Source organism: Mustela nigripes, chromosome 3 (assembly GCF_022355385.1).
Source record: "Mustela nigripes isolate SB6536 chromosome 3, MUSNIG.SB6536, whole genome shotgun sequence".
Classification (NCBI taxonomy): Eukaryota; Metazoa; Chordata; class Mammalia; order Carnivora; family Mustelidae; genus Mustela; species Mustela nigripes.
In genome coordinates this window covers 3,091,373-3,118,887 of record NC_081559.1, presented here as the reverse complement: position 1 = coordinate 3,118,887, position 27,515 = coordinate 3,091,373, and the positions used below count along the sequence as shown (strand labels likewise).

The 27,515-nt window shown below is 46.8% G+C and overlaps 1 protein-coding gene across 2 annotated transcripts; it reads right to left on the bottom strand.

The window, feature by feature from the left end:
- Positions 1-27,262, bottom strand: INPP1 (inositol polyphosphate-1-phosphatase). Of its 2 annotated transcripts, XM_059393062.1 has the most exons (6): positions 26,965-27,262; positions 12,054-12,293; positions 8,927-8,987; positions 6,167-6,367; positions 3,803-3,977; positions 1-1,844 (listed from the first exon to the last, which is right to left on the bottom strand). In XM_059393062.1, the coding sequence occupies exons 1-6, from the start codon at positions 27,223-27,225 to the stop codon at positions 1,277-1,279; spliced, it is 1,506 nt and encodes a 501-aa protein (XP_059249045.1). In that variant the 5' UTR covers positions 27,226-27,262; the 3' UTR covers positions 1-1,276. The 2 variants fall into 2 exon arrangements, with proteins under 2 accessions (XP_059249045.1, XP_059249047.1); XM_059393064.1 differs by lacking the exon at positions 3,803-3,977.
- Positions 27,263-27,515: the final 253 nt, after the last annotated feature.

The following is a 27,515-nucleotide window of genomic DNA, read 5'->3' as shown; positions in this document are numbered from 1 at the left end:
TGAAGAGAACTGTTTTCACTGTATTTTATTGAAAATTTACATGCTCTAAAATGTTCATGTGGACAATAAATGTTTTTCCTGTAACATATTCCATATCTCCATTCTGGCGCATATCAGGGAGCAGGGCTAGTTTCTGGGCTTTCGTTTTTAATGAGGTTTGTGAAGAATGAGCTCACTTTTATTTAAAATCAACCTTTAAGAGAACACTGTAAAGCCTTAGAATATATAGCTCGAGAGCCAACAATCTGTCACAAAACACAACGATGGCTTTAAATGCTATAACTCGATTATCAATAATTATTGAATCTGCTGTTTGCATCGCCAGACTATCAAAAACAGTTTGTCATTTTCATTCGTTTGTAATTACAGAGAAATAGAAAATGCTCCAGAAATACCCTTTGGCCCCCAGAGGGCGCAAGACAGGAAGAAATCAGAGCTGAGCGTTCATCCCTCCGGATGGGGGCCTGGGTCTTTACCAAGGCTGCTCAGAACAGGAAAAGAGGTCCACCTTCCCCTCAAAGGACATCCTGCCGGACTCCAGTAAACACGAGGACTGCCTATGTTTAGCTCTACCCCTGGTTTTTGAAATTTAAAAACTGCAAGAATTGCAGAAACCTCTTCATCCCCGTCTGCCTTGGTGATAGAAATGGAGCGTGTCTATGAGGATATTAGGATTAGAGAATATTTGTGTGTGTGTGTGTGTGTGCGTGTGTGTGCGTGCGTGCACACACACTGTGTGCGAGAGGCTGTGAGCGAGAGGAGGAGGGACACACAGTGCTCCAGGCTATGCTTCTTTTAAGCAGAAGGAGACTGAATGTACGTGAACTTGGCTAAATTATGCATCAGATTCAAGGTTCTAAATGTTCTGGCAAAGGCTAAAGCTGCAGATTTTCCCTTCAGGACAGGAAACAGAACCCAAGCACAGCTTTTTCTTACGTTCTCCCGAATATTTCAGCGACATTCTACGCGTGATTTAGATGCTTAGAGGAGAGATACTAAGGCAGCCGGAATCTTCCTTTGGGTTTTTACTGAAGTGTTTCAGGCGGCACGAATGGCACAACACCGCGGCTGAAAGCCCGCCCAGCTGTGTAGCTGCCGCAGGGACATGGTTCATTCACCGCGACGAACATCCTACGGACACATCATGGGGAAAATGCTCCTCAGAAGACGGGGGAGAAGCCTGGCCATCAACAGGAGGATGGTGTCTCCCAAAGGTATGAGACTCGGGAAACTGCTTCACGGTTGGGTTCTGAAGCGCACAAGAGGACAGAGTTGGCTACGTGCGCGCATCCTCGGGGGCGAGGTTGGGGATGAGGCGGCTCAGGAACGTCTCCAGCTGCTTCTGGGACCTGTAGGCCACCAGTCCGCCCTTGTGGGCCCAGCGATCCACGCCGGCGGCCCCTTCGTCTCCCGCGTGGTACAGCAGCTGCGGCCAGTCGCTCGCCGGCCCGGAGGGCGCCCGCAGGCACCGGCTGAAATCCACCATCCCCCCGCCCAGGGCCCGCAGGATGGCGTGAGCGGCGCACGAGTCCCACTTGAACGTGGTGTCGTCCGAGAAGATGTACAGGTCAGCCAGGCCTTGGACAACGCAGAGGCTCTTGTAGCCGGCCCCGGCCGCCGGGAACACGCGCTCGCCACACACACGCGCCACGGCGGCTCTGACGCTGTCCTTCTCACTCGTGCTGATGACGGCTGAAAGCCCGTGCGGGCACTCGCCCTCCGAGCCGGCGTCTTCCGTCCCTCGGCTCTGCGTGTCACTACTCTTTCTTTTGGGGTCGGGAAGCTGAAGCGAATGGAGGTTGGTCCCCTCGTAAGAAAGGCCCCAGTAGCACTGCCCTTTCCACCTGTGGAAGACAGCTTTTCAGTTGGGAGAGGAAGCCTGGCACACTCGTCTGTATTACTTACGTTGTTTTCCAACCTAATGACAACGCAGCGAGTCTCTGTGCCCCGAAGCCTAGAAACAGAGAGCAAGTAGCTCATTCCTTTGTAAAAGTACTTCTTATGCCTCTGGCTGCCGGGTCGCTGCAGGTCAGGAATGCTAGGGGTTTTGTTTTTCAGATTTTACTTATGATTTGAGAGAGCAAGAGTGTGAGAGAGCGAGAACAGGGGAGAAGGGCAGAGAGAGAGGAGCGTGATGGGGGTTGGGGAGCACTCGGGCTCCTGTGCCGGCGCCTGAGATCCTGACCTGAGCCGCAGGCAGACGCTTCCTCAGCTGAGCCATGCACGCGCCCTTGCTGCGGGCTTGGGATGTGATCTCGGGCAATGGGAAAATATCTCTGGGATTTCTGGCCTCCAGGAACACAGCAGAATTTCATTCACCACTTTTGGCATTTAAAGTTAAATCGGGAACAAAATGAGCAGATCAACTATCTCTCTTTTCAACCTGCAAATCTTTTACATCCTTACTGGTTTTTCTTCGCTTGCCGGGCCCTTCTCAGCGTCTCAGTCACCTGCCCCACTTTGGCTTTAACACCAAGAAAGAGGGACTCGTCCTCTGTGGCCACGCCACTACCAACAGCCCTCTGTCTCTGTGTTTAACTTATTGTAGCGTGTCGGTCGTTGGGCTGTTTACAGAGAGTGGAGCAGGCCTCAGGGAACAGAGCTGTGAGTGCGTTGGTCAGTGCTGGGCTCTGCACGGAAATCCAGAAACCCTCACTCCGGAATCGGCACCACTGACTACTGTGTCAGCCATTTCTAGGCCACAGGTATGTCTGCCTCCAGTCCCAGATCTTTTTAATTCTTAATAATCCTTTGAAGATACCAGAGTCATGTTTTCAGTTTGAAAGAAGGCAGGGTAGAGGGGAAGAAAAAGTCAAGATTGCAGAGGTGTAGTTTATGTTCATTAAGGAATAAATCTCGGGTGCCCAGGTGGCTCAGTGGGTTAAGCCTCTGCCTTCGGCTCAGGTCATGGTCTCAGGGTCCTGGGATCGAGCCCCACATCGGGCTCTCTGCTCAGCGGGGAGCCTGCTTCCTCCTCTCTCTCTCTGCCTGCCTCTCTGCCTCCTTGTGATCTCTCTCTCTGTCTGTCAAATAAACACATAAAATCTTAAAAAAAAAAAAAGAATAAATCTTAGTGGCATGAAGCAAGTCAAAGTTCAGTAAAAATGTGTAGTCCTACAGACATGGCAAAATAGGGCCGTTTCAAAACAGAAACCACAGGAGAAAAGCCGCTTATTTCCATCTGGACTGTACCACGTGCTGGGTCTACCCACGTACAGGCTGTGGAGCAGCGGCACAGACAGCCTGGCCATCTCCGGGCTCTGGGCCAGAGTCCGTGCCAAAGGGAGGGGGGAGAGGCAGGATTGGTAGGGAGGGTGCCCCATGGTCAGGGTCTAATCCTGGCCATACCTACTCACCTTTTGATTGGATACTTTTCGTATTTGTTTTGAATTTCTTCTAAAATTGCCTAAATGTTTGACTTGGCTGTATAGGGATAGCATCTACCTTGTTTCAAATGTAGTAGAAGACTGTTACCACTGTTCTAGCAATCTCGTTTTGAATGATTCTAGAAAACAGGGAACAGGATTGCTATATTCCGAAGGCCAAACTAAGCTTTCTCCAAGACAGACTTTCTTTTAAAACAAAGTCTGTCAGCCTGTGCCTAGCCCCCACCAAAATTATATTTAACCCAAGATTGAAAAAAAAAAAAGAATTTTAATTCAAACCTGCAGACTTTAGTAGGAGCACCTCAGGGTACCAAGTCATGGTAATGTCATGTCAAGGGACCATTCCGACTAAAATACGCAAAGCTGAGGGTATGACTTCCCCAAACCACCATATACCAGAAATACTCCTCTTTTACCTGAGGGTGTTTAGGTCTTGGGATACAAAAGGTTGGTTGATGACTCCCATTAGGGGCACCCCTGTATGTAGGTCATAGACACCAATTAAAATGGTGACACACTGAAGTCCACTGGGGAAGATTCCTTGGTTGGATTTAATGTCCGCAGAACCTTTTATGTACTGGTAAGTGGAATCTGAAAAAAATGAAGCAGATTTGTTTGGATTCAGGCAGGAATTATTTCAAAAATAATGATGGATACATCCATAAAGTCTGTCCTGTATCATTTCTGTCTTCCCACTAATTTGGTGACGGCTGTGGTCTGAATGTGGCCTCCCAAAATTCTAACCCCTCAAAGAGGATAGGATTAGTCAGTGAGGCCTTTGGCGCGTACTTAAGGCAGGAGGGTGGAACCCTTAGTCATGCGATTATTGCCTTATGAAGGAGGCTCTCGGGACATCCTTCACCCCCTGTGCTATGCAAGGACATGGCAAGAAGCTGCCGGCTATGAAGCGGAAAGAGGATCCTCGTCTTACCACACTAGCACCTTGATCTTGGACTTGCCAGCTTTCAGAACTTTGAGAAAGAAGTTTCTGAGCCACCTAGTCCGTGGTATTTTGTTACAGCAGCTGAACAGACGGAGAGTAATCAATCATGTGTTACCTTTGGGTGTCACTTGTATTGACTTGTTCTCTGACCTCTTGTGCTTCATGTTTAAGATACTTGAGTTCCACTTTCCCCAGCCCTACGGGAAGTCGTAAAGGGAGAGGACATGCCTATAGTTCCTGTGGTGTCTAACCCCGTACCTTGTCTATGATAAGCACTCAAATATCCTCACAGGTCAAAAGCACTTCAAAGCTAATGACTCAGGATAACTGGTGGGATTCCTTAGAGCTCTTACCAACCAGAGGGCAAAGTATAATATGGATGGATGGGAAAATCTCCTTCCAGAAAGCTCTCAGGGGTGGAATTACCTAATTTTAAAAATTTTTATGGTGTTTTTTGGTCCCTCAAAGAAGGAAAGAGACAGTGATGGTGGCACAAACGGAAGAAACGGATGGTGCTCCTGTGAAGAAAAGCCAAGGAACCAGGTTTCTCCTTAAAAGACACACATGCCTGGGCGCCTGGGTGGCTCAGTGGGTTAAGCCTCTGCCTTCAGCTCAGGTCATGATCTCAGGGTCCTGGGATTGAGTCCCACATTGGGCTCTCTGCTCAGCGGGAAGCCTGCTTCCCTCTCTCTCTCTCTCTCTCTCTCTGCTTGCCTCTCTCTCCGTCTACTTGTGATCTCTGTCAAATAAATAAATAAAATCTTTAAAAAAAAAAAAAAACACACACATGCCAGCAACTGACTGCCAACACCTGGTGAGTTCACACCCGGTGAAGGGTGTGGGTTGCAGAAAAATCCACATAGCTGGCTAACAGAATCAACTCAGGTGAGAACCAAGAAATGGGAGACGGTCCCTCAGAAACCTCAACTCATGGTAATTTACCATTAAGTGATAAACGATTTTGGGAAGGATTTTTAGTCTGCCAGCGGAATCCACTGATGAACATGCCACGACTCCTGATGACTAAAGGCACCTTGGGGATGCGGCACTAGTGCCCCTGAATGACGGGACGATGGGCATTAGCCTGCGAGTGGCCCCAGCCGTGGTGCGTGGGAGGTGCCAGGCAGGTGCGAATGAAGAAGGAGAGCTTCTGCCGACAGCCAGGGCTGCACACACAGCAGCACTGAAGCAGACATGTGGGTTTGCAGCACGGAGCGCGGGGTAGGGCTCTAGCACCACCACGACCTGGACGGTGATGGTGGAGACCGCGAGACTCATGAAGGGACCACGTCCCATTCGCCACGTTTTGCTTCATCTGCACAGTGGTTCCAGCTGTTTGCTTGTTGGACTGAGTCAGCAGTCAGTGGTTAAAAACTGGGAGGTATCGCTTAAAACCGGGATTTGGGTGGCTCTTTAAAGCCCTGACAATCTGGACTGTGTGCGCACGTGGGACCCATCTGCGGAGAGGAGCATCCTTGAACCGGCAGGTGCGCTTGCCAGGGACCCGGACGGCTCGGTCACTCTGCTGTCCTGCTGGCCTGGCCCCACAGTCTCCCAAAGAGGAGTTAACTCCGCATTATGGGTGCACGCATGTGCGAGTGTGCACCCCCCAGACACACACAGATACACACCCGCTCCTGAGATGTCACAAATGCACCTGCATGTGCAACAGCATGTCACACACACGCCTCAACTCCTCACTGTTCATTTCCCAGCCTTAAAACGTCACAGACTGCGGGGACAGTTCAGCCCCATGCTCCGTTCTCATATTTCCAAGCCTCCCCCGACCAAGGGACCGCTGAGGACACATGAAATCAGGCTCCCCCCTGCGGCTTACCTATGGGGTCCACCCAGATCCCCAGGGTGTCCTGCGGAATGTCGACCTCCACTGCGTCCAGAGCCGGGTCGCCAAAGGTGACGTCCTGATGAACAACCCTGGCTAACGCTTCAGAAGCCAACTTGTTGCCACCAAGGACCCTGCTGAGGAGCTCGGCTGTCTCCTCCTCTGTTGGACACAGCCTCACGATCATCTTCTCCCCTAGAGTGAAGACAAACTGAGCCGCCACATTTCCAGAGTTTCCGGGGAGAAGAACCACAGGGATGGGAAGGGGCAGAGGCCACGCACTCAGAGCAGGTGAGGGCGACACATTCATACGCGTGGTCCTGACCCCGCTGACTGCCAGAGTCACCCCAGGGGGCTGCCAAGGTCACAGCTGCGCACAAGTCATGCATATACCTAATAGGAAGTGAGGGATGGGTTCCCAGTATCAAAAATGTTGTCTTCCTACAAAAATGTCCCCGTGGGCACACGCACACAATTCTGCATCCAATCTAAGGGGCTCGTGAACCACTTAAGAACCCCTGAACCCTCAGTCCTTGATGATATTTATGTTTTTTGCCTTTTGCTTCTTAATATGTAGCCTGTTAATGGATGGATGTATTATGGGAAGGAAGAGCTTTTATCAGCACTACAAGTGCTTCTGCCTCCCTCCAGGATACTGCTTTTAACCAAAAACTGTTTCCACTCAGTACAGTAGATGAGCGCGGCTTGTCATCACATGTGGCAAACTGTGTGATGGGACAGGACACGCAGGACTAGCTCTCCTCTGTGAGCCCCACTGGGAATCGGGATGGAAGCTTCTGGCTCCCGGTGACCCAAGTTACCCAATCCAGCCCCTCTTAAACATGCTTCTTACACCCTTGGTTACTCTGGTTTCCAGCTCCGACCAAAAGTAACGGAAGAGGCTGGAAAAACAGGCGAATGAACAGCCGCAGAAAGTGACGGCAGTGGTGAAGATAAACTTATAAAACTCAGAAGACATGGCACTCCCGTGGTAGGTAAGTGAGAACTCCCAGCTACCCCGGCCAGTTCGGGGACTAGCCGGCTTCATCCCCGAGAGCGTGTCAGACACTCGGGACCTCAGGCTCCTTTCACAGCCCAGTGCGGACGACCCAGGGAACTCGGGTGCTCAGTCGGGTTGGGGAGCACAGTAAGAATCTATCACGGTGATGCCTCCGAATCAGCAGGAAACCTTCCATTGCATTTAGTGAAGTTAAATTCAAATAACATTAAACTGCTGAAGTTGGGGAATGTTAAGGCTAATCACTGCCACGTAACCAAGCCGGGACTCGGGGCTCAGGAAAAGCCACGGGATCCATCTAAGGAGAAAATCCTCTCCCGTCACTCCTCTTGCTTCCAATTCTCCACTGAATTCCCATCACGTTGCAAAATGCAAACTCCTTCTGCAAACGTCCGCGCTCGGCTCCGGCCTGCACTCGCCTCCCCCGCCCTTGCTCCCACTTCTCTGCCCCCGCATGCTGACCCCTTCTCCCCTCGGGTTCTCGGGAACGTGCATGTGCAATGACTTTTTGTCCCTAAAATTCTAGATAAGTGGAAGAATAAAATAACTGGTTTTGAGGCAGCCGAACGCAGGATTTCAAGCATTGGAGGTCTTATTCGTTAGTCACAGATTATCTTTTTAATCCTCCTTTATCCTGTTTCTTATTAGTCACAGATTTTTTTATCCTTAAGAGTAGAAATCTCAATGAGATTTCTCTGAGTGTCACAGAACGAACTGCATCGCAATACACAGCCATGAAGGAGACAATCTTCCAGGTTAATCCAGAAATTCGTTTTTTCCTTTGCAACTGTGCCTCTAGATGTTTAACTATGGGTCACAGGATCAATGATAAAGTTCACTATTTTAATCTTCTACCATTAAACAAACAAAACAGCCAGGCAAACTTAAAATAATTTGTTTTGCTGTAAAGATCAGAGATTTTGATATTTGTCTCCTGCCATCGGGGAAATGGGGAGGTGCCTCGATGGAGAATCTGGCCCACAGGAAACTAATCAAAGAAGAGTTAAAATTTGGTGCTAAAAGGAACCTTTTGTTTAACTCAACTCCTTTTACAGAGGTTCTGAGACCAGAGAACCAATGAGGTGAACAAGTTTTCTTTGCTCAAGAACACACAGTATTTCAGAGATGGGGCCTCTCTCGATTCTCGGGCGTGGTCTGTGGACTCCCCAGCAGGTCCATGAATGGGCTTAAAATTTGGACCTAAAATGGTCCATGTGTGCACCTTCCTGAGAGCATCTGTAACTTCGCTTAGATTTTCAAAGGGCCATGAACTTCTCCAAATATGATAATATATTATCTTAAGAGCTACAGATTTGGGGCGCCCGGGTGGCTCAGTGGGTTAAAGCCTCTGCCTTCGGCTCAGGTCATGATCTCAGGGTCCTGGGATCGGGCCCCGCATCGGGCTCTCTGCTCAGCAGGGAGCCTGCTTCCCCCTCTCTCTGCCTGCCTGCCTCTCTGCCTACTTGTAATCTCTGTCAAATAAATAAATAACATATTTTTTTTTAAAAGCTACAGATTTATATCTAAAAGAATACACATGGACTTGCTCAATAATTCCAAGATACTACCTCTCTCTAACTTAAAAGGCATGATATTCTGAGGTGCTGAAAGAAGCTTAACATTCAAATATGTTATTTACATGAAAGGCTCCCATTCATTTATTTCATGATGTTGTTGAAAATTAGAATACCTATGATAATTAGGTTATAAAAATACATTCAAATTCTTCTACTTACCCAAATCATTGGTGAACTCATTCGATTCTTCTCCCAAAACTTTTTTTCCCAAGCCTGGAAACTGAATGATTCAGAGTATGACAAAGAAACCAAAAAACAAAACAAAGACAAAACAAAAACAGACAGAAAATCCCCTCAAATCCCACATACATGTTCAATTCTGACTGTATTTTCACTTTGTGCTTCAAATCAAGTAGCACAACTTGATCGGAAATTCAGAAATTTACAATGTGAGCACCAGGTGGCTCAGATGGTTAAGCGTCTGTCTCTGGCTCAGGTCATGATCCTGGGGTCCTGGGATTGATCCCCGTGTCGGGCTCCTGGCTCAGCTGGGAGCCTGCTTCTTTCTCCCTCTCCCTCTGCCTCTCCCCCACCCATGCTCTCTCTATCTCAGATGAATAAATAAAATCTTAAAAAAAAAAATTTACAATTCCAGACATCAATCCTAGTATAAACAGTGAAGTCAGCGTGGTTCAGTACTTAATTTCCTAACGTTTTCCTGCTCCCCCTCCCCTCCAGGAAGTCCCCATCACAGCAGACGTCTGCTTCCGAGCTTGCCGGATCTTGGACACTTCATCCTTCCCTCTCAGGGCCATAGAACTAGTGTATTTACAAAGGAGGTATTTTAACTGCTGCTCTTCAACACCCCAACTTATGTGGGTTAATGGCATTGCCCAAGTATTTAAGACAATTGCTAATTAAGTTTAGAGGATAACATTAGCGTTTGCTCTCATTTTCAGGTGTTCTCTACACCTGTGGGAGGTGTCCTTGGACATCAGCAAGGAAGGCACTATAGCAAAAACAGAAGGGAAAGACTTTGATAATTAATGCATCAACATAGAATGAAAAAAAAAAAGGAGCTAAGTAAGAAACTTCACTCACATCTGTATAACCAGGAAGCTTTCAGACCTATTTTGCTTCTGAGCCTCTCTGTAGTAAAGAGAATTGTTCTCCATGTGCTGAATTATGATATGTGTGATGTTCTCAGGGAACAAAAGCAAGGAAATGCTTCAGATATTTGAACTCAGTCATTTGCAGATGGCCAATAATTTTAACAGTGCTCACAACCACTTGTTGTTTTTCCCTCTTCTGAAGAACAGTGCGCGTCACCAGTGGCTGCCAATGAGCCCATTCAGCAGGGGCTGCGGCTCCACTCCCAAGCCTTAAGGACCTTCTGAGGTTACAGGATAGAAGGGTCATGAAACAGGTCTTAGTGAGCCGAAAGTGAACATCGTTTCTTTGTTCACAGGTCCCGGCGTATACTTTAGGATTGAACAAGTGCTGAGCTTGTCACAGGGCTTTGGGGCAAATATTAACTAATACAGGTTAATGAGCAGTTTCTAATTCAAGTGCTCAACCATCCCTAGTATCCGACTACCTTGATAAGTAACAAAAATAAATTTACCTTGTTTATTGGAGCTAGATACTACAGGGCATGACAAAGAGTAGTTTGTAGAGATTTCAAGGGACCATTTATTATCTCTTCCTGCCCATGGTCAATAATTCACTTAAATGATTCCGTATGATTCCGAATATTTTGAGGATTTCAACAGAAGTTATTCCAATATTTTGTAGTGTTTTCTGGCATAAAGCTCTATCCTCCCAAATCTTAAAAAAAATGTGTAATTATTAGATTATCATATAAAGGCAACATAGTATCGCAGAGAGCGCAAACCCTCGAGCCAGTCAGCCTGTGTTCAGAAGTTGTTCCTGCCACTCACTTACTGTGCAACCTTGGGCAAGTTACTTAACGTCTCTGTGCTTCCCTTTTCTCATCCATTACATTGGAATAATAATTCTTAACTCATAAAATTATTAGAATTGTTAAATAAATCAATATATTTAAAGCCCTTAGAAGGGCCTGACACATAGTAAGGACTCATAAGTATCTGCTGGTGTTATTACTTGTTATTACTACTTATGAGTAGTTTCTTTTCCCAGCCAGCTTAAGATACCTAGAATCACAATCATTGTTAGTTATAAACAATGATTTTCTATTACAATAAAAGGGGATTTTCACCAGGTGGTGGGTATTGGAGAGGGCACAGATTGCATGGAGCACTGGGTGTGGTGCAAAAATAATGAATTCTGTATGCTGAAAATAAATTTAAAAATTAAAAAAAAGGGGGGGAGATTTTCAGTCTTCAGGACTGTACCAGCTTGTAACGGAGGCAACCATTAGATAAAAGTTTACATCAGAAGGTGGGACATGATGGGTGCCTGGTGGCTCAGTTGTTAAGCATCTGCCTTATATTCAGGTCATGATCCCAGGGTCCTGGGATCAAGCTCCGAAATGGGCTCCCTGCTCTGATGGAAGCCTGCTTCTCCCTCACTCACTCCCTCTGCTTGTGTTCCCTCTCTTGCTGTATTTCTCTGTCAAATAAATAAATAAATAAATATCTTAAAAAAAAAAAAAAAAGAAGGTAAGACATCTTATGTCAAGTTAAAAAAAAAGAAGTCAATAAATGTTCCCATTTCTGCTGAGATAAATTCTATGTACCATGCACACAAATAAGCATAGAAGGAAAATGTCTTTCCAATATTTAGTAAAACATAGCTGTGGTTTTCTCTAGGGGTAGGATTAAGGATTCTTATTTTTGCTTATTTTCTGGAGAATGTATATTATTTATTAAAAAGAAACTCATTAATAAATAAAAGCTCCATATCCAAATGTTTCTCTTCAGTTGTCAGAACGGTAATTTTTTTCCCTGTATTTGCTTTTCTGTATTTTTAATTTCTTCTGCAGTGAACATTTTTAGTAATTTTGTAGTCAAAACAAGGCGGGAGAGAACCCAAGTTGTTTATTAGAATCGTAGGTGCTAGTATTCTGAGGTAGGATAGGAAAAAGAGAGAGTATGCGGGGCACCCGGGTGGCTCAGTGGGTTAAAGCCTCTGCCTTCGGCTCAGGTCATGGTCTCAGGGTCCTGGGATCGAGCCCCACATCGGGCTCTCTGCTCAGCAGGGACCCTGCTTCCCCCTCTCTCTCTGCCTGCCTCTCTGCCTATTGGTGCTCTCTGTCAAATAAATGAATAAAATCTTTAAAAGAGAGAGAGAGAGAGTATGCTATTCTAGTGAGAAAATCACAAGGCAAATAATTTGCAGCCACCTTGGCTGTGACCGTCCTTACCTTGTCCTCCACGCTCTGCTTGATCACCTCCTGCACCAGCACGTCCGCCAGCGTCTTGAAGTCCACTGCGAACTTCTTGTTCTTCTCTCCCCCCTTCTTCTCTTCGATCAGCAGCTGGAACAGGGCTTCCTGCTGCCGGCACGCCCGGGCGATGTCCGCCGCCTTCTCGGAGACCCGCAGCAGCTCCCGCAGGACCGCGGACATCTCCGACCTCGCGGCGGCCGCCCTCCGGGCCGTCGGCTGGGAAAGCGGGAGAAGGCGAACGAGAAAGGTTCAGGGCGGGACGTCAGGGTGCGCTGGCACCGCTGGAGCACCCGCGTGGCCGTCCCCGCGTCGCCGGCCGAACAGTCCGCGCGAGTCAGTCACCGCCTCGCTGGGAAGACCAGGTAGCGCTCGACATTCGAAACTCACCGTTTAAAAGCTTCCAAAATTACGTTTAGTCTCAAAAACCTGTGGTGCAAAGAACCGAATTCGCATGGAAGCAGAGTCTTGGAGACCCGACATGAGACACCCCGACACTGACCGGCAGGTGGACACGAGCACGACTGACCACACGCGTCGCGGCACTTGCAGGGGCCCCTTCTGTCCTTCTGGGGAAGACGAGGGAAGTGCAAGGGGATTTCGCTGGTCGGTTTGGGGCCGACCTGCTAACGCACTGAGCACCAGGCCAGCAAGCACTGCTGGGCCCTGTCAGAGCCGGGGCCACTCCTGGGCTAGCAGCCAACCCGTCGCCCGGCCGCCTCCTTCTGAAGCAGACACGGAAAGTCCCACTCTCTGCGGCGCTACAGAAGCTGAACGACTGAATGAAGGCAGGCGGCTCTCGGGGACTTAAACAGTCCTGGCGTCTCAGAGGCTGCGCTGTCGCGCCTTCACGTTGCTGGTGGGTAATTAGGACAGAGACCTTTCCGATCTTTCAGTAGCAGCCACACTTGATCGAGAGCTTGCACCCGCCTAGCACGCGCACTCACTGTGAGAACGACTGTGAAGGCGTCAGCCTGCTTTTACGGTCACGAAAGCAAAGCCTGGAGAGATTGGGTAACTTCTGCAGGTTACACAAGACTAAACGGCACGGCTCCGAGTCAGTCCTACACATACGCCCAGGCTGGCTCTCTATTCTATTCCCTTAACACTCTCCCTCATAAATAAATAAATAAATAAAATAAAATAAAAAATAAACTCCTTAATGGACTCTAGGAGTTAGCTGTGAATGGTCACAGCTGGTTTTTCTGACGTTTGCCCCCCAAATGCTGTTTTCTTAAGATTACGATTACGGGTTAACCACCGTAAGAAAACATACTCAGCTTCAACAGTAAGAAAAGGAAAGTGAATAACAACGAGACACCCTCCTTTACTAATAGGCACACGGGGCTGCTGTAGGGCGAAGCTTTCTCTCCAGCATCATATAGAGACCAGCACTATTTTTCCGCAGGGTCCTGGCTCCCTAAAAATACCTCTCACGGCTATCACTATCTGCATGCAAAGCTTTCTGACTAATTCCCACAATAACCTGCTACTTTCTGGCCGAATGAACCATTTCCTCCAGAGGAACCGAACCTGCTTCTCCCTGCTTCTCTGTAAGCTGCTTTCACATCTCTCTCCCCACCTGTCCTCAACTCAGTTCGTTAAGACCATAACCCTGAGGGGGCCGCTGGGCTGAGATAACCGGGGGTAACTCAAGTTGTGGAGAAACTGAGGTCTGCATTCGATGCTCAATTTCTTCAGGTTTATCCGTAACTCTCACTAACACTTGCAGAAACTATCTTGCAGATGATTTTCTTAAAAAGATTTATCTGTTTTTGAGAGAGAGGGAGAGAAAACAAGAGCGTGCTGGAGGGAAGAGGCAGGAAACTCCCGAGCAGACCCCGCGCTGAACACTGAGCCCAGCGCAGGGCTCCGTCTCGGGACCCTGAGATCACGACCTGAGCCAAACTCAAGAGACAGACACTTAAGCAACGGAGCCATCCGGACGCCCCATTTTCAGATGACTTTTAAAAGCAAGTCTACGTACTCATTTTTGAAACATTTCAAATACTTTTAATGAGATGTATTATAGACTCGTGATTAGTAAGTTACATTTACCGTAATTTAATAGCTTTGAATCCAGAAGAAATTGTTTTTGATGAGTATTTCTTAATAGAGAACCACCTGCGTCAGAATTAATCAAGGGGCTCACTAAACGGACAGATTCCTGGGCTCTCTCCCGCTCGGTGCATCAGCATCTCTGGGGACAGAGCCTGGGAATCTGCAGTTTGGCCAGCCTCCGAGATGATGTCAAACACGGAGATTTAAAAGCTGCTGTTCTTCAGGATGGCTCATTTTTTTTTTTTTTAAAGATTTTATTTATTTACGAGACATAGAGAGAGAGATCACAAGCAGGCAGAGAGGCAGGCAGAGAGAGAGGGGGAAGCAGGCCTCCCAACGAGGAGAGAACCCGATGCAGGGCTCGATCCCAGGACCCTGAGATCATGACCTGAGCCGAAGGCAGAGGCTTAACCCCCTGAGCCACCCAGGCGCCCCGCCAGCTCATTTTTCTTTACCACCACGCCGGCAGATCCGCGGGGGCTGGCACCTGCTGGCAGACATCCCTGTGGAACCACGAGGCGGAACGGTTCCGCTACCCAGCCTCTGAGCGCGGAGAGAGGCCCAGGTGAAAGTAACAGCCGGCGTGCACCCGGCGCTGCCTGTACGCGGAGACTTCTCAGCACTTATATGTATTAGTCATTTACTTTTCACACCACCTTATGGGAGGGTTCTCCCATCTCTATTGTACAAATGACGAAACCAAGATGAGGGGGTTAAGTAGTTTGCCCCAAGTCACCCCGCTAGGAAGTGACTGGGAAAAGATTCAAGTCCCAGGGACCTGGCAGCCCTCCCTGTTCGCCACACTCGAGCCGATAAAATTCTTACACAAATTCTTAGCTGTTAGGGGAGGAGTCATTATTGGGTAAATAACCATAAGCATATTATTATAATGTACATTTTATAGCAAAAAAGTAGAGACTATTAAAAAGAGATTCTGCTGAGTGACATAAGTCAAGCAGAGAGAGTCAGTTATCATATGGTTTCACTTATCTGTGGAGCATAACAAATAGCATGGAGGACAAGGGGAGTTAGAGAGGAGAAGGGAGTTGGGGGAAATTGGAAGGGGAGGTGAACCATGAGAGACTATGGGCTCTGAAAAACAATCTGAGGGTTTTGAAGGGGCGGGGGGTGGGAGGTCGGGGAACCAGGTGGTGGGTATTACAGAGGGCACGGATTGCATGGAGCACTGGGTGTGGTGAAAAAACAATGAATACTGTTATGCTGAAAATAAATAAAAAATAAATTTAAAAAAAATCACTACCTGACCGTGGACTTCCTTCCTAAAAAAATCTTTTTTCCCCCTGATCCTCAAGGTAAACCTTGAGGTTTACCATCTTTCCTGGATAATACAATCTCATCTATCATAGTCTACTGATGTCTCTCTTAACTGGCTGCCTTGGCTTGGCTCCTGCCCGAGACCCAGTGCCTCCTGCACTGTGCGCTAGCACTGCCATAACGCCCGCAGACTGGGCGGCTTATAACCAACAGAAATTACTTTTCTCACAGCTCTGAAGTTCTAAGAGCAAGGTGTCAGCAGGTCTGGTTTCTCTGGAAGCCTCTCTCTGTGACATGCAGATGGCTGTGTCCTCATACAGCCCTTCCTCTGTGCACGAGCATTCCTGGCGTCCCTTCCTCTTTTTAAAAAGACACCAGATTGGTTAGGACTCACCTATATGACCGCATTAACCTTACTCATCTCTTTGAAGGCCCTGTCTCCAAACACAGTCACATCATGAGGCACTGGGGGTTAGGGATTCAACACACAAATCTGGGGGAACTACACCTTATTCCCTAACACCTCTCCTTTAAAGAGAGACCTTGATAATTTTAGCAAATGTCAACAAAATCTATTCCTTTGTCTTTTGTTCTCTGGCCAAACAGAAGTGGAGTGGGATTCTCTTCCCCACTTATATGGTCAATAAATTTAATTCTGTGAGTCAGTCTTTCCTACTAGGAGCCATTCACTTTAACAGCCAAATCTTTAATGATGTAGCGAACACTGAAATAACCTCTCATAAGCCTTACTTGTGACAACATATTTAAAGGCATATTTGATAAGAACAGGTTTATTTTTATTTTAAAGAGTTTATTTTTCAGAGAGAGAGAGAGAGAAAACACACAAGCAGTAGTAGAGGCAGAGGGAGAATGAGGCTCCCCATTGAGCAGGGAACCCAGTGTGGGGCTCCATCCTAGGACCCTGGATCATGGCCTGAGCCAAGGGCAGACGCTTAAGCGACTGAGCCACCCAGGCACCCCTCATCAGAACAGATTTAAAGAAGTCACATTCGTCACCATCTCAGACCAAATGTATGTTAACATAAGTATATCACAACGTCAGTTAGAAATAGTCTCTTTAGCTTTTGTGGGATTTTTCATCTCTAGTTGGAGAAATGTTGGATAAATTGAAGTGGGCAAAAAATGCTCTTAAGACTTTTCCTGGAAGCCCAGATCTCTCTACACAGACAAAACTCAATTTTAATCTCTAATCATTCTGTCATTTCATCAAGACAGCACTGTTTTTAAAATCACATTTGATGGGCGCCTGGATGGCTCAGTTTGCTAAGTGCCTGCCTTGGGCTCAGGTCATGATCCTGGAGTCCTGGGATGGAGTCCCATATAGGGCTCCTGTTCAGCAGAGTCTGCTTCTCCTTCTGACCCTCCCCTTCCTGTGCTTTCTCTCTCTGAAATAAATAAAATCTTAAAAATAAATTAAGAAATAAATATCACATTTGAGGGGCGCCTGGGTGGTTCAGTCGGTTCAGCATCTGCCCTTGGCCTGGGTCATGATCTCAGGGTGCTGGGATCAAGCCCCACATCGGGCTCCTTGCTTAGCGGAGAACCTGCTTGTCCCTTTCCCTCTCCCCCAGCTTCTGCTCTCTCTCAAATAAATACATCTTTAAAAAATGACATTTGAATGGTACATACATATTTCCAATGTGATAAACAGTATAGTGGGGAAGACAGAGGCTCCTGGAGACAAACGTGGGCTCACAGTCTTGCTTGGCCATAAACTAGCTGTGCGGCATCAGGTAATTTCCTTACGCCCTCGGAGCCTCTCTCCTCCTCCGTAATATGAACATACTTTGGTAGCCAGAACATTGTGAAGATCGAATGAGGCCATTTCTGGAAAAGCAGCCAGCGCTAACTTTGCAGACACTGGATCACAACTGACAGCGAGGGCTTTTCAATACAACTTCATGGAAGCCACAGTCACGAGTCCTTACCAGAGAAAATGAGAGACTGGCAACTTTATGTGGGTCTCCGAAATCTTTTCTGCGAATTTACTAGTCCATTAAATCCCAAAGGCTGGGAGCTACTTGTAATTCGCTGAATGACCCAGAATCAGGTTCCTTTATGTGGGCCAGGTCTGACCACTTCGGTTTCTGGGCGTCTGGCTGGAAACTTGGCTCCCAGAGGCCGAAGGACTACTCTGGCCTCACTGGAGACCATCTGTGGGGTGCTTGGCAGGATTGAAATACTGTCGGGGGGCATTTTGTCAGGATAGTTTGTGCGGATTCGGGGGCCAAGTGTGTCCATTCTTGTGAGAAGAGGCCGGATGTGCCAGAGGCCGGCGATGCCCTTCTCTGCTCACAGTGACAGACGTGGACGTGGACGGGGCCCTCGACAGGACAGCGGGGCCCTCTCGGGAGGAAGCAAGCAGGACACTCACTTCTTCCCGCGGAGAACCCTAACCCATAGCTCGGACACAGCCCACCTCTTCGCGGGAAGGAACCCTCCTCCCCCCAGTTCCCTGAGCAGGGACAGTGTGAAGCTGCCATGTGGCAGGCCTGCGGGACAGTGCTGTGGCCGGGGGAGAAGGCTGGACTCCCAGGAGAAACCCGGGTGCAGACGAGAAGGTGTGTGTGGTGGCCTCTGTCCGGGGCTGCAGGTGTCGGGAGTGTCCCTGGCGGGCACACGACGAGCGGCCGCCCGGGGCTCCGAGGAGCGCACGTGGCTGTTGCCAGGGGAAGCGCACTTGGCCCCTCGGGCTCTGGCCCACACTCTGTGCTGCTCTAAGGACTAGTACAGCGGACAGCGGTGGCCGCTCTGGCGGAAGGGAAAGGGGGCAGAAGTGCCCCACACGATGCCGGGGGTGTCCGTCGGCTCACCCCAGCAGCCAGCAAGGCCTAGCCCGCAACTCGCTAAAGGTCGCCTCTCCTGACCCCACTGGGGACTTGCAAATGACTATCCTTTACCCAGGCCAGAGTGGAACTATTCCTTAAGCATCACTAGGTATTTGAATACGACCTTTATGTTGCTGGAAATGAAATTATCTTTCCAGTGGATAACCCATGTTTAACCTTCAGGTACTCGACTGTCTAACATGTCTCAGATCCATCAAGTTGTACAGTGTGGGACCTTCTGTCCTCTTATGGTGCTATTTTACTTCGATCTGTTTGATATTGCTGTCATCAATCCACAGGTTCTAAGTTTAGCATTTAGTAATTGATTTCCCACTGTCTGTCCATTTACACCCTTGCTCTGGGCGGGTTCTTAATTGTCAATGCTGTTCCCCCTGATGACGCCTGTCCCCTGACTTCTATGCCTGATGTTTAACTTACGCTCCCATGATCAGTTCATGGGCAAGAAATCTGAACAGATAACTTTATAAAAGATGATATTCAAACGACCAACAAACATATGGGAAGACAGTCTATCTCATTAGTGATCAGGAAAATGCAACTTAAAATTTATCACAGCAGGGTGCCAATGGATAACTGATGGAATCCTTCAAATGTAAAGCCTAAAAATCTTGAGTTTTGGTGAGGATGTGGAGCAATGAGACTCCTACACCAGGGTGGGAATGAAATTGGTGAAGTTGGTGTTGGAAATCATTTTCCCTGGAGACATATATTGAACAGAAACTCCTGCATGCGTTAAAAGATGCGCACAAGAATGTTTATGAGTAGCATGATTTGTTATGACCTAACACTAGAATAATGCAAACAATCATGGCTAAGAAGGTGAAATAACGTGTGGCATGTTCACATAAGATGATACCAGACAGGGGTGGAATGAATGAATTAGTGCTATAGGCCACAGAATCCCACAGAAACAGCTGAGCGAAAGTGAGCCACACAATATGTGTATACTGTCCAATTCAATTTATTTGAAGTTTGAAAATAGGTGAGGGGCACCTGGGTGGCTCAGTGCTTTAAACCTCTGCCTTCAGTTCAGGTCATGATCTCAGGGTCCTGGGATGGAACCCACATCGGGCTCTCTGCTCAGTGGGGAGCCTGCTTCCCCTCCCACCCCCACCCCGCCCCTCTGCCTGCCTCTCTGCCTACTTGTGATCTGTCAAATAAATAAAATCTTAAAAAAAAAAAAAAAGAAAGAAAATAGGTGAAACTAACTTATGGTGTAGGAGGTCACCATGGCGGCTCTCCTTGGAGAAGGAGGAGGAATTATTGACGGGGGGTAGGAAACAGCTTTTAGGCACTGGTAATTCTGTCTGAGTGATAGTTGCATGAGTAGGTTGACTTTGCGAATTCATCAAGCTGTGCACTTAGAACCTGCATACTTTCCTGTATTTCTAATTTGCTAAGTATTTTAAAAAGTATGTGTGTAGAGGGAGGGAAAGAGAGAGTGAGAGCGAGAGAGAGAGAGAGGAGTCTGCTCAACAGCTCGATCCTTCGGGAGCCCTCCCTGACCTTCCTTTGTCTCACGCACCTGGGCCGGGCGAGCAGAGAGACAGGCCGATCTCTAGCCCGACTCACTGACACATGCACATTGGTTTGCTTATCTGTGCTCTGCCTAGCAGGAGATTTAAAGGTGCGTGTGGTTTCCTATAACTCCAGCACACGCGTGAGAGGTGTTCGATACGTGTGGGCTCTTAGCTCTGCGAACACAGAGTTTGTTCTCGCAGTATTGTTCACTGTACTTGGCTTTTATCAGCATCACCTGGCGCCACTAGGCACGTGGGCCCACACTTACTGACGTACACGTCTGCACGTATCCTGCACCCACTTACAGAAACAAACCGAAGCCATATCTGCATGACTGTCACCTGAAGCATACCGTGTGCCCGCTCAGAGTCTGAAGTGACGCTTGTCATCTAGGGTGACCTATCTCGACAAGATTACTGTAGTTGATTAAAGACCAAAATAGTAAGTTTAATTTCGTTTTGTTAGAAAAGATGTTAAATATGGGATATAGATGTACATGTCTACTTAACCTTCACATTTCTCCCTCCCTCCTTCCTGACCTTCAGGTGCCCTTGACATACAGTCTGCTTCTAAGATGATGAGTCTGTCCCACTGTAGCTCTATCAAGGCTGCTAGTGCACCACAGTGGTCCATATTTTTGCTCCCTGGTGCTGCTTACAGCAAGAGACCACAAAAATGTCCCGTTTCCAATGTTCTGGAAACTTACAAACGGGATCTTGTGCTGAAGCAGCATTTTCCAAATCAGGAAGACCAAAACCTCCTTGGGACACTTGTTAAGAATATAGATATTCAGGGGTGTCTGGGTGGCTCAGGGGTTAAGCATCTGCTTTCAGCTCAGGTCATGATCCCAGGGTCCTGGGGTCGAACCCCACATCAAGCCCCACATCTTACCCCCTGCTCAGCGGGAAGCCTGTTTCTCCATCTCCCACTCCCTCTTCTTGTGCTCCCTCTCTTGCTGTCCCTCTCTCTCTTTCTCTCTCTCTCTCTGTGTGTGTGTGTGTGTGTGTCAAATAAATAAAAGTAAAAAAAAAATCTTAAAAAAATACAGATATTTAGACTTTCCCCTAGGATATATTGATTCAGGAGATCGAGATTGAGGACAGGGAACACTACTTAGTTGATTTTTATCTGACAGTTTAAGGAAACAGGAGGTGCACCAGTCAGCTCTGTGTCCCCTTTGTTACTGAGAAGTAGAACAGGGAATCCTATGGCTATTGCAACCAAGAATGATGGACCTTGGTCAGCAAAGGGTCAACTTACATTGCCTTCTTTGTAACACAAATTAAATGCTGGGAATAACAACAACAGCAAATGCAAACCCACCTATCTAAGTAGTGTTCCACATCAGCAGAAGCAAAGGTTTCCAGAACTCATTTGAAAACTATGAAAAAGTATTCCATTCAGAAATACTTTTAAATCTGATAGTGATCCCTTTTTAGCCTCTTCTCCATAGTTTGGAACATTTTCACTAAACAGAAACTCCATCCATTTAGAGAGTTTTCTTTCTACTGAATTTCAACTGAGTTTATATACATGGTCAAGGATGTGTTCAGAACCACCTTGGTGTCACAAATCCCAGACTGAAAAATAGCAGATTCAGTATAACTATCTTAACTGAAGAATACATATTTTTAAGAATACAAATGTAATGTATAATGTATATTTCAAGGCAGAAGGAAAAGATAGCAGATGTATGACTTGTAGAAAGAATCTTATCCAGTAGGATACAATTTATACAAGTTGTGGTAATTGTTGATTAGAATCTAGTCTTAATACTCTTCAAATCTGTCTCAATGTTTCCTTTCAAAGGTAACATTTTTCAATAGTTTCATCTTTTTTTCTGAACACCTGCAACACTTACTTTGGCACCAACTCATTTTATTGTGTGCCTCGGCTTCCTGGTATGAAGAGCTTTTGTTTAGACCATAAGAAAGCTGGTTCTTGGGCTCTGCTTTGCCTTGAACCAACCAGGTGTCCCAGGTTCCCCAGAAAGGGACTTGTGTTCCTTATTTTTGTAAACATAAAAAAAGAAAGGAAAGGAGGGACACAGAGCTTGAAGGAGATGATTTCTATGGTCTGTTCTAGTTCAAAACTTCCCTGTTTTTATATTTATTTTCCAAATAAAAGAGGTTGGGGACTATTACCCAGCCGTAAGAAGGAATGAAATTCTGGTACATTCTACAATGTGGATGAACCTTGGAAACATTATGCTAAGTGATAAAAGCCGGACTCAAAAGCACAAATGTTGTATGATTCCACTTATGTGAGGTAACCAGAGTAGCCAAATTTGTAGAGACAGAAAGTAGAATGGTGGTTGGTGAGGCTGGGGGAAGAGGAGAAGGAGGAGTTATTGTTTGATGGGTCCAGAGTATCAGTTTGAGATGAGGAAAAACTTCCAGAGATGGATAGTGGTGATGGTTCATAGCAAAGGGAAAGTACTTAATGCCAGTGAACCATACACTTGAAAATGGTTAAGATAGTAAATTTTATGTTATATCTATTTTACTACAATTTTTAAAGAGTAAAAAATAAAATTAATAGGTTTGAGAAATGCATCTTTATTTTTTATTTTATTTATTTATTTGAGAGAGAGTACGTGTGCATGCAAGAAAGAACAGAGAGGGGGCACCTGGGTGGCTCAGTGGGTTAAAGCCTCTGCCTTCGGCTCAGGTCAACATCCAGGGTTCTGGGATTGAGCCCCAAGTGCTCAGCAGGGAGCCTGCTTCCTCCTCTCTCTCTGCCTGCCTCTCTGCCTACTTGGGATCTCTGTCTGTCAGATAAATAAATAAATAAATAAATAAACAAACAAATAAAATTTAAAAAAAGAAAAAGAAAAAAGAAAGAAAGAGCAGAGAGAGCACCAGCAGGGTGGGGAGGAGCAGAAGCAGAGGGAGAAGCAGACTCCCCACTGAGCAAGGAGCCCAACACAGGACTCAATCCCAGAACCCTGGGGTCACAACCTGAGTTGAAGGCACATGCGTAACTGACTGAGCCACCCAGAAGGCCCCAAAAATGCACATTTTAAAAACTGCTTGCATTTGTCATCTACCTAATGAGGGCATAATAAATATTTGTTGATTGAATGGAAAAAACGAGGCTGGGGAGGGGCATAAAAATTGTTGAAAGAAGGGCACTAGGCTATTGCTTTGAAGTTGATTTTTTACAGGAATCGTGCTGGTTTTTAACACTGAGATTCTATGTTCCTATGCAGTGGTTTGGGTGTGGGTGGAGGATTAATGGACATTATGAGGGCCTAAGCGACCCCATCCAAGCCAGCCTGGGGGGAACCATTATTCTCTAATAGGCTATAGATCCCTTGAGAGCAGGATACACATTTTTTTTCCATCTCCTCATGACACACAGTGGGAATTTTATTAGTCAACTGATTTCTATGTCATTGGAGATAAACATGTTTAAAAGGATTGTCTTCCACCCAAGTTCATCTGTAAGGGATTACTCGTGCAAGTTTTCAGATTATAACTGTTAGAGAATGTGATTCAAAGGAGTTCTTCACAGGTTTTTTGGAAGATGGCTATTTTTTTTTTTCACTATAATGATAAAATAACATGACCAAAATACATTCTCTGATTATTAGGGAAGCAAAGGTCATAGGTCATGTTATATATAATTTTTTGCAAACTGGGTTTAGCAGGATACCTCGTGTCATTCTACTTCCACTTTGTAGAGGCAAAGTTGATTTTTAACAGATATTTACTAGTGTTGAATAAATCAATACCCAATATAATGTAACATTTGCTTTTAAAGAAACACAAACTAATAAAAGAATATAGTCCTTTTATTTGAAAAGTTCAAAATAGTAAAAAACATAAATGGTTCAGTAGAGCCAATAGGTAAATCTACTAAATTCTCTTGCATTCTTGCTAATCCTGCACCATGGATAACTGTCTAAGCTGGGTAATATTTATCTTCTTGATCTGATTCTTTATTGCTATCTCCCTTATTAATGATGCTAGCCATCAGCCATATCTTTTTAAAAGATTTTATTTATCCCTCTGAGAAAGAGAGAGAGCCCACCAGCAGAGGGAGAAGCAGGCTCCCCACTGAGCTAGGAGCCAGCCCTGGGACTTGATCCCAGGACCTGGAGATCATGACCTAAACCCAAGGCAGACGCTCAACCATCTGAGCCCCCCAGGTGCCCCAACCATCAGCCATTTTTTTAAAAACAAACCTGATATTCCCAGATCAAACCGGGATTATTTGTGATTATAAGAGATTATTGCAAACTCCTAAAAAAAACCCCAAAAAACAAAAAACCCTGAGAAGTGTTCTAGAATTTGGAAGATGAGATGCTATTTAAAAAGCAACAGATAATGAAAAATTATGACTTCACTGTAACTAAATTAGGCTCTCCTTTAGCAATATTAGAGACCAGTTTCCTTTGGTCATTTGAATTTAACTCTTTTGCTAGTAGTTTTAACTCTAATTAGCACTGTGGGAAACCTACCATCATAGCTCTGTAAAGGACAGGTTTTAAGTATCTATTGATTAAGTTAGCAAACATTTACATTAATTTAAACTTGGATAATTGTTAGGAGATTTTAAATATCTAGTTGATTAAAAAAAAAAAGCCAGTAAACAACCCTCTCCACCCCTCAAAAGAAAACAAGAGAAATAAAGAAAAGGAATGGAGAGAGAAGAAAAGGAAAGAAAACTCTGACCCTTTCCATTGTGGTAATTCATCTTAACAAATTCTTTTATAGTTGTTTAATATTCTGTTTTTTGCTAATTTGTTTTTATATAAAACTGACCATACTTTATGCTCACCCAAAACTTTCTTTTTCTTTTTTGGATGGGGTTAGGTCATTTTAATAAAAGTTCTAAAGAAGTTACTAAAATTTACGAGCTTGTCTTCTCTAGTTAGGAGCACAAAAGGGATAGAAAATAAATCTGTTATATGAAAGAGAAATGATCAAGCACAGTATTTTGCTGTGGTTTACTAGTCACAAGAGTCTACATTAAAAGCCCATTAATAAAAGGTTCCTATAACATTAGAGGACTTGAACTAACATTGCATATAAAAGAGACTAAACATGCAAAAATGTTTGCTAGGTTCACTCACCAGGAAGCCTAACTACAAAACATACAAGTTTCAGGTTTCCTAAAAGGGGGACATCATCATATTAGTAAAACCACAGCTTCCATTTAAGAACATTTTATGCACAGGAATGAGAAGAGGTTGTATCAGCTCTTCATTACAGCAGCGTTATTTCCCACCTGTGCTTTCCAACCTCACCTTTTAAAAAAAATTTTATCATTTCACCCATTTGAAGTATCATCTCCTAAACTTAGAGATTCTGATTCAGAAAGTCTCAAGTTGCAACCCTGGAATCTTTTTAAACCACTTTCATTTCCCCCTCCCACAGCTGTCCACCATCTGAAGTAATTTTTTAATTAGGCAAATTTGGGAAACTACGCTAACCACAAGAGATGGGAAGCAAAATGCTGTCAACTCTGCTCTTGTTTCTAAACTCTAAACCAAACAAAAACAGCAATGTACAGAGTTTGATTAGCTTCACTACAAGATGAAAAGTATTTTAACAAAGACATTTATGAAGGAGACATACCTAGAAAAAGTTCTCATATATACTGTCCTCACCTTTAATAAATGAAAACATTTGTTTTTATTAGTCACTTTATAAAACATAATTGTTTTTTTACACAATTTACCTACAAGATGAAGGAGAAAAAGACCTTTCCTAATTGTTATCAGAGACAGAAATAAAAGAAGTAGATATATAACGAATAATTTTATAACTTTCATTTCAGAGTCCTTGTATGTCTAATAATGTCATTTTCTTTCTGGACTAGCACAAGTATAGTTATAATTTAAATCTGTAATGAGATACTTTACATCAAATGGCAAGTGAGGCATAACCTCCAAGCACGTGGCGGTTTAGTCCAAAAGCATGGATAGAAATGGTAGCTTATTTTATGCAAAAAGTGTAACCTTATGCACCTTATGCAATCGTCTTCATGACCAACAACTAACTTTAGGAGGAGTAGAAAAATCCACAAAAGTTTAAAAATAAAGCAGCTTCTAAATAAGAATTCAGGGGTGCCTGGGTGGTTCAGTGGGTTAAAGCCTCTGTCTCAGCTAAGGTCATGATCCCAGGGTCCTGGGATCAAGCCCCATATCGGGCTCCCTGCTCCGCAGGGAGCCTGCTTCCTCCTCTCTCTCTTCCTGCCTCTCTGCCTACTTGTGATCTCTGTCTGTCAAATAAATAAATAAAATATTTTTTAAAATAAATAAATAAATATATATATATATATATATATATATAAGAATTCAAACAAATACATGTTGAGAAATGAACTCTTCCCCTCCCTTTCATTTTTTCCTTTATATTCCCTATTTTTAAAGAGAAAAATGAGGTCAATTAGTTAATGCATCAGTGAATGGTGGTTCAGTGAATTATTTTCATCATTAGACTGTTATAGGGCTGAGCAGGACTGATCCTTAAACTTGTTTGATTTCAAAGTTGGGAATCACAGGAAAAGGACCAAAAAAATGTTTATTCGACGTGTGGGATTCCTGAGTGGTCTGTCCACGCAGCCTTAACCCGCCGTTCTTTTGAAGTCAATTCCGGTCGCACAGTGGGCAAGGTCCTGCTTATTCGACGCCTTAAAATTAGCTTTAGAGGTGGAAACCTCCAAAATGCACACCTAAGTGTGCACACGCACTCTTCACGCACAGACGAAATAATCGGGGTTTCTGGGTCCCCCCCCCCCGCCATGCTCTCGGTGTCGAACGGCGCCAGAGACCGGCCAGACCCCGTCGAGTGTCCCCTCGTGTTCCGGTCACAGCGACCGGGAAGCCCGTCCCGAGCCCGCCTCTCCCCCTGCGGAGACGCACCCGGCCTCGCGGCCTCGCGCAGGTGCGGCGCCGGGGGGGCGGGGGCGCGGCCTCCCCCGGAAGCCCCGCGGCCGCTCGAGCATCCCCAGGGCGGGGGAACCCGACGCTGCGCCGCGCCTGCTGGGCCGCCCCCGCCCGCCCCCCCGGGAAACGCTCAGGACCGTCGGGTCTTCACGCGGCCCTTTGCCGGCCTCGCCCACCCCCGTGTCTCCGGGGTCCCGCGGCCGCGCGGGGGTCGAGCCGGGCCCGCGCGGGGAAGCTCGGAGCCGCCCGGCGCCCGCGCACTCACCTGCCTCCGCAGCGGCGGGACGCGGGGCCGCAGACCCGGGCGGGACGCGGGGGCGCGCGGGAGGAGGAGGGCGCGTGCCCTGCGCGGGGCTGCGGCGGCGGCGGCGCTTCCCTCCGGAGACGGAAGAGGCGGGCGAGGAGAGCAGGAAAGCGCGGCGGCGGCGCGGGGCGGCGGGGGCGCGGGCTCCGCGCGGGGGGCAGGAGCGCGGCGGGGCCGCCGCGGGGAGGTGCCCGGTCGTCCCCGGCGCGCGGACCTCAGCATCCGCCGGGGCCGCCCCTCGGCTCCCGGGCCCGCGGCGTGGGTGCGGCGTGACGCTCGCGGCTCGGCGCGGGCGGGGGCGCGGGCGGGGCCGGGGCGGGCCGGGGCGGGCCGGCGGGGGGGGGGGCGGGGGCATCCCACGCGGGCCGAGGCCGGCGTCCGCGACGTCACAAGGGGCGCGGGACGATCCGGGGCGGGCGCTGGGAGGGCGAGCGCGCCCGGGGCCCCTCACGCGCGGTTCCGGTCCCTCCCCGCAGCCGCCCCGAGGCGCCGGGGCCGCTCCCTCGTGCGCT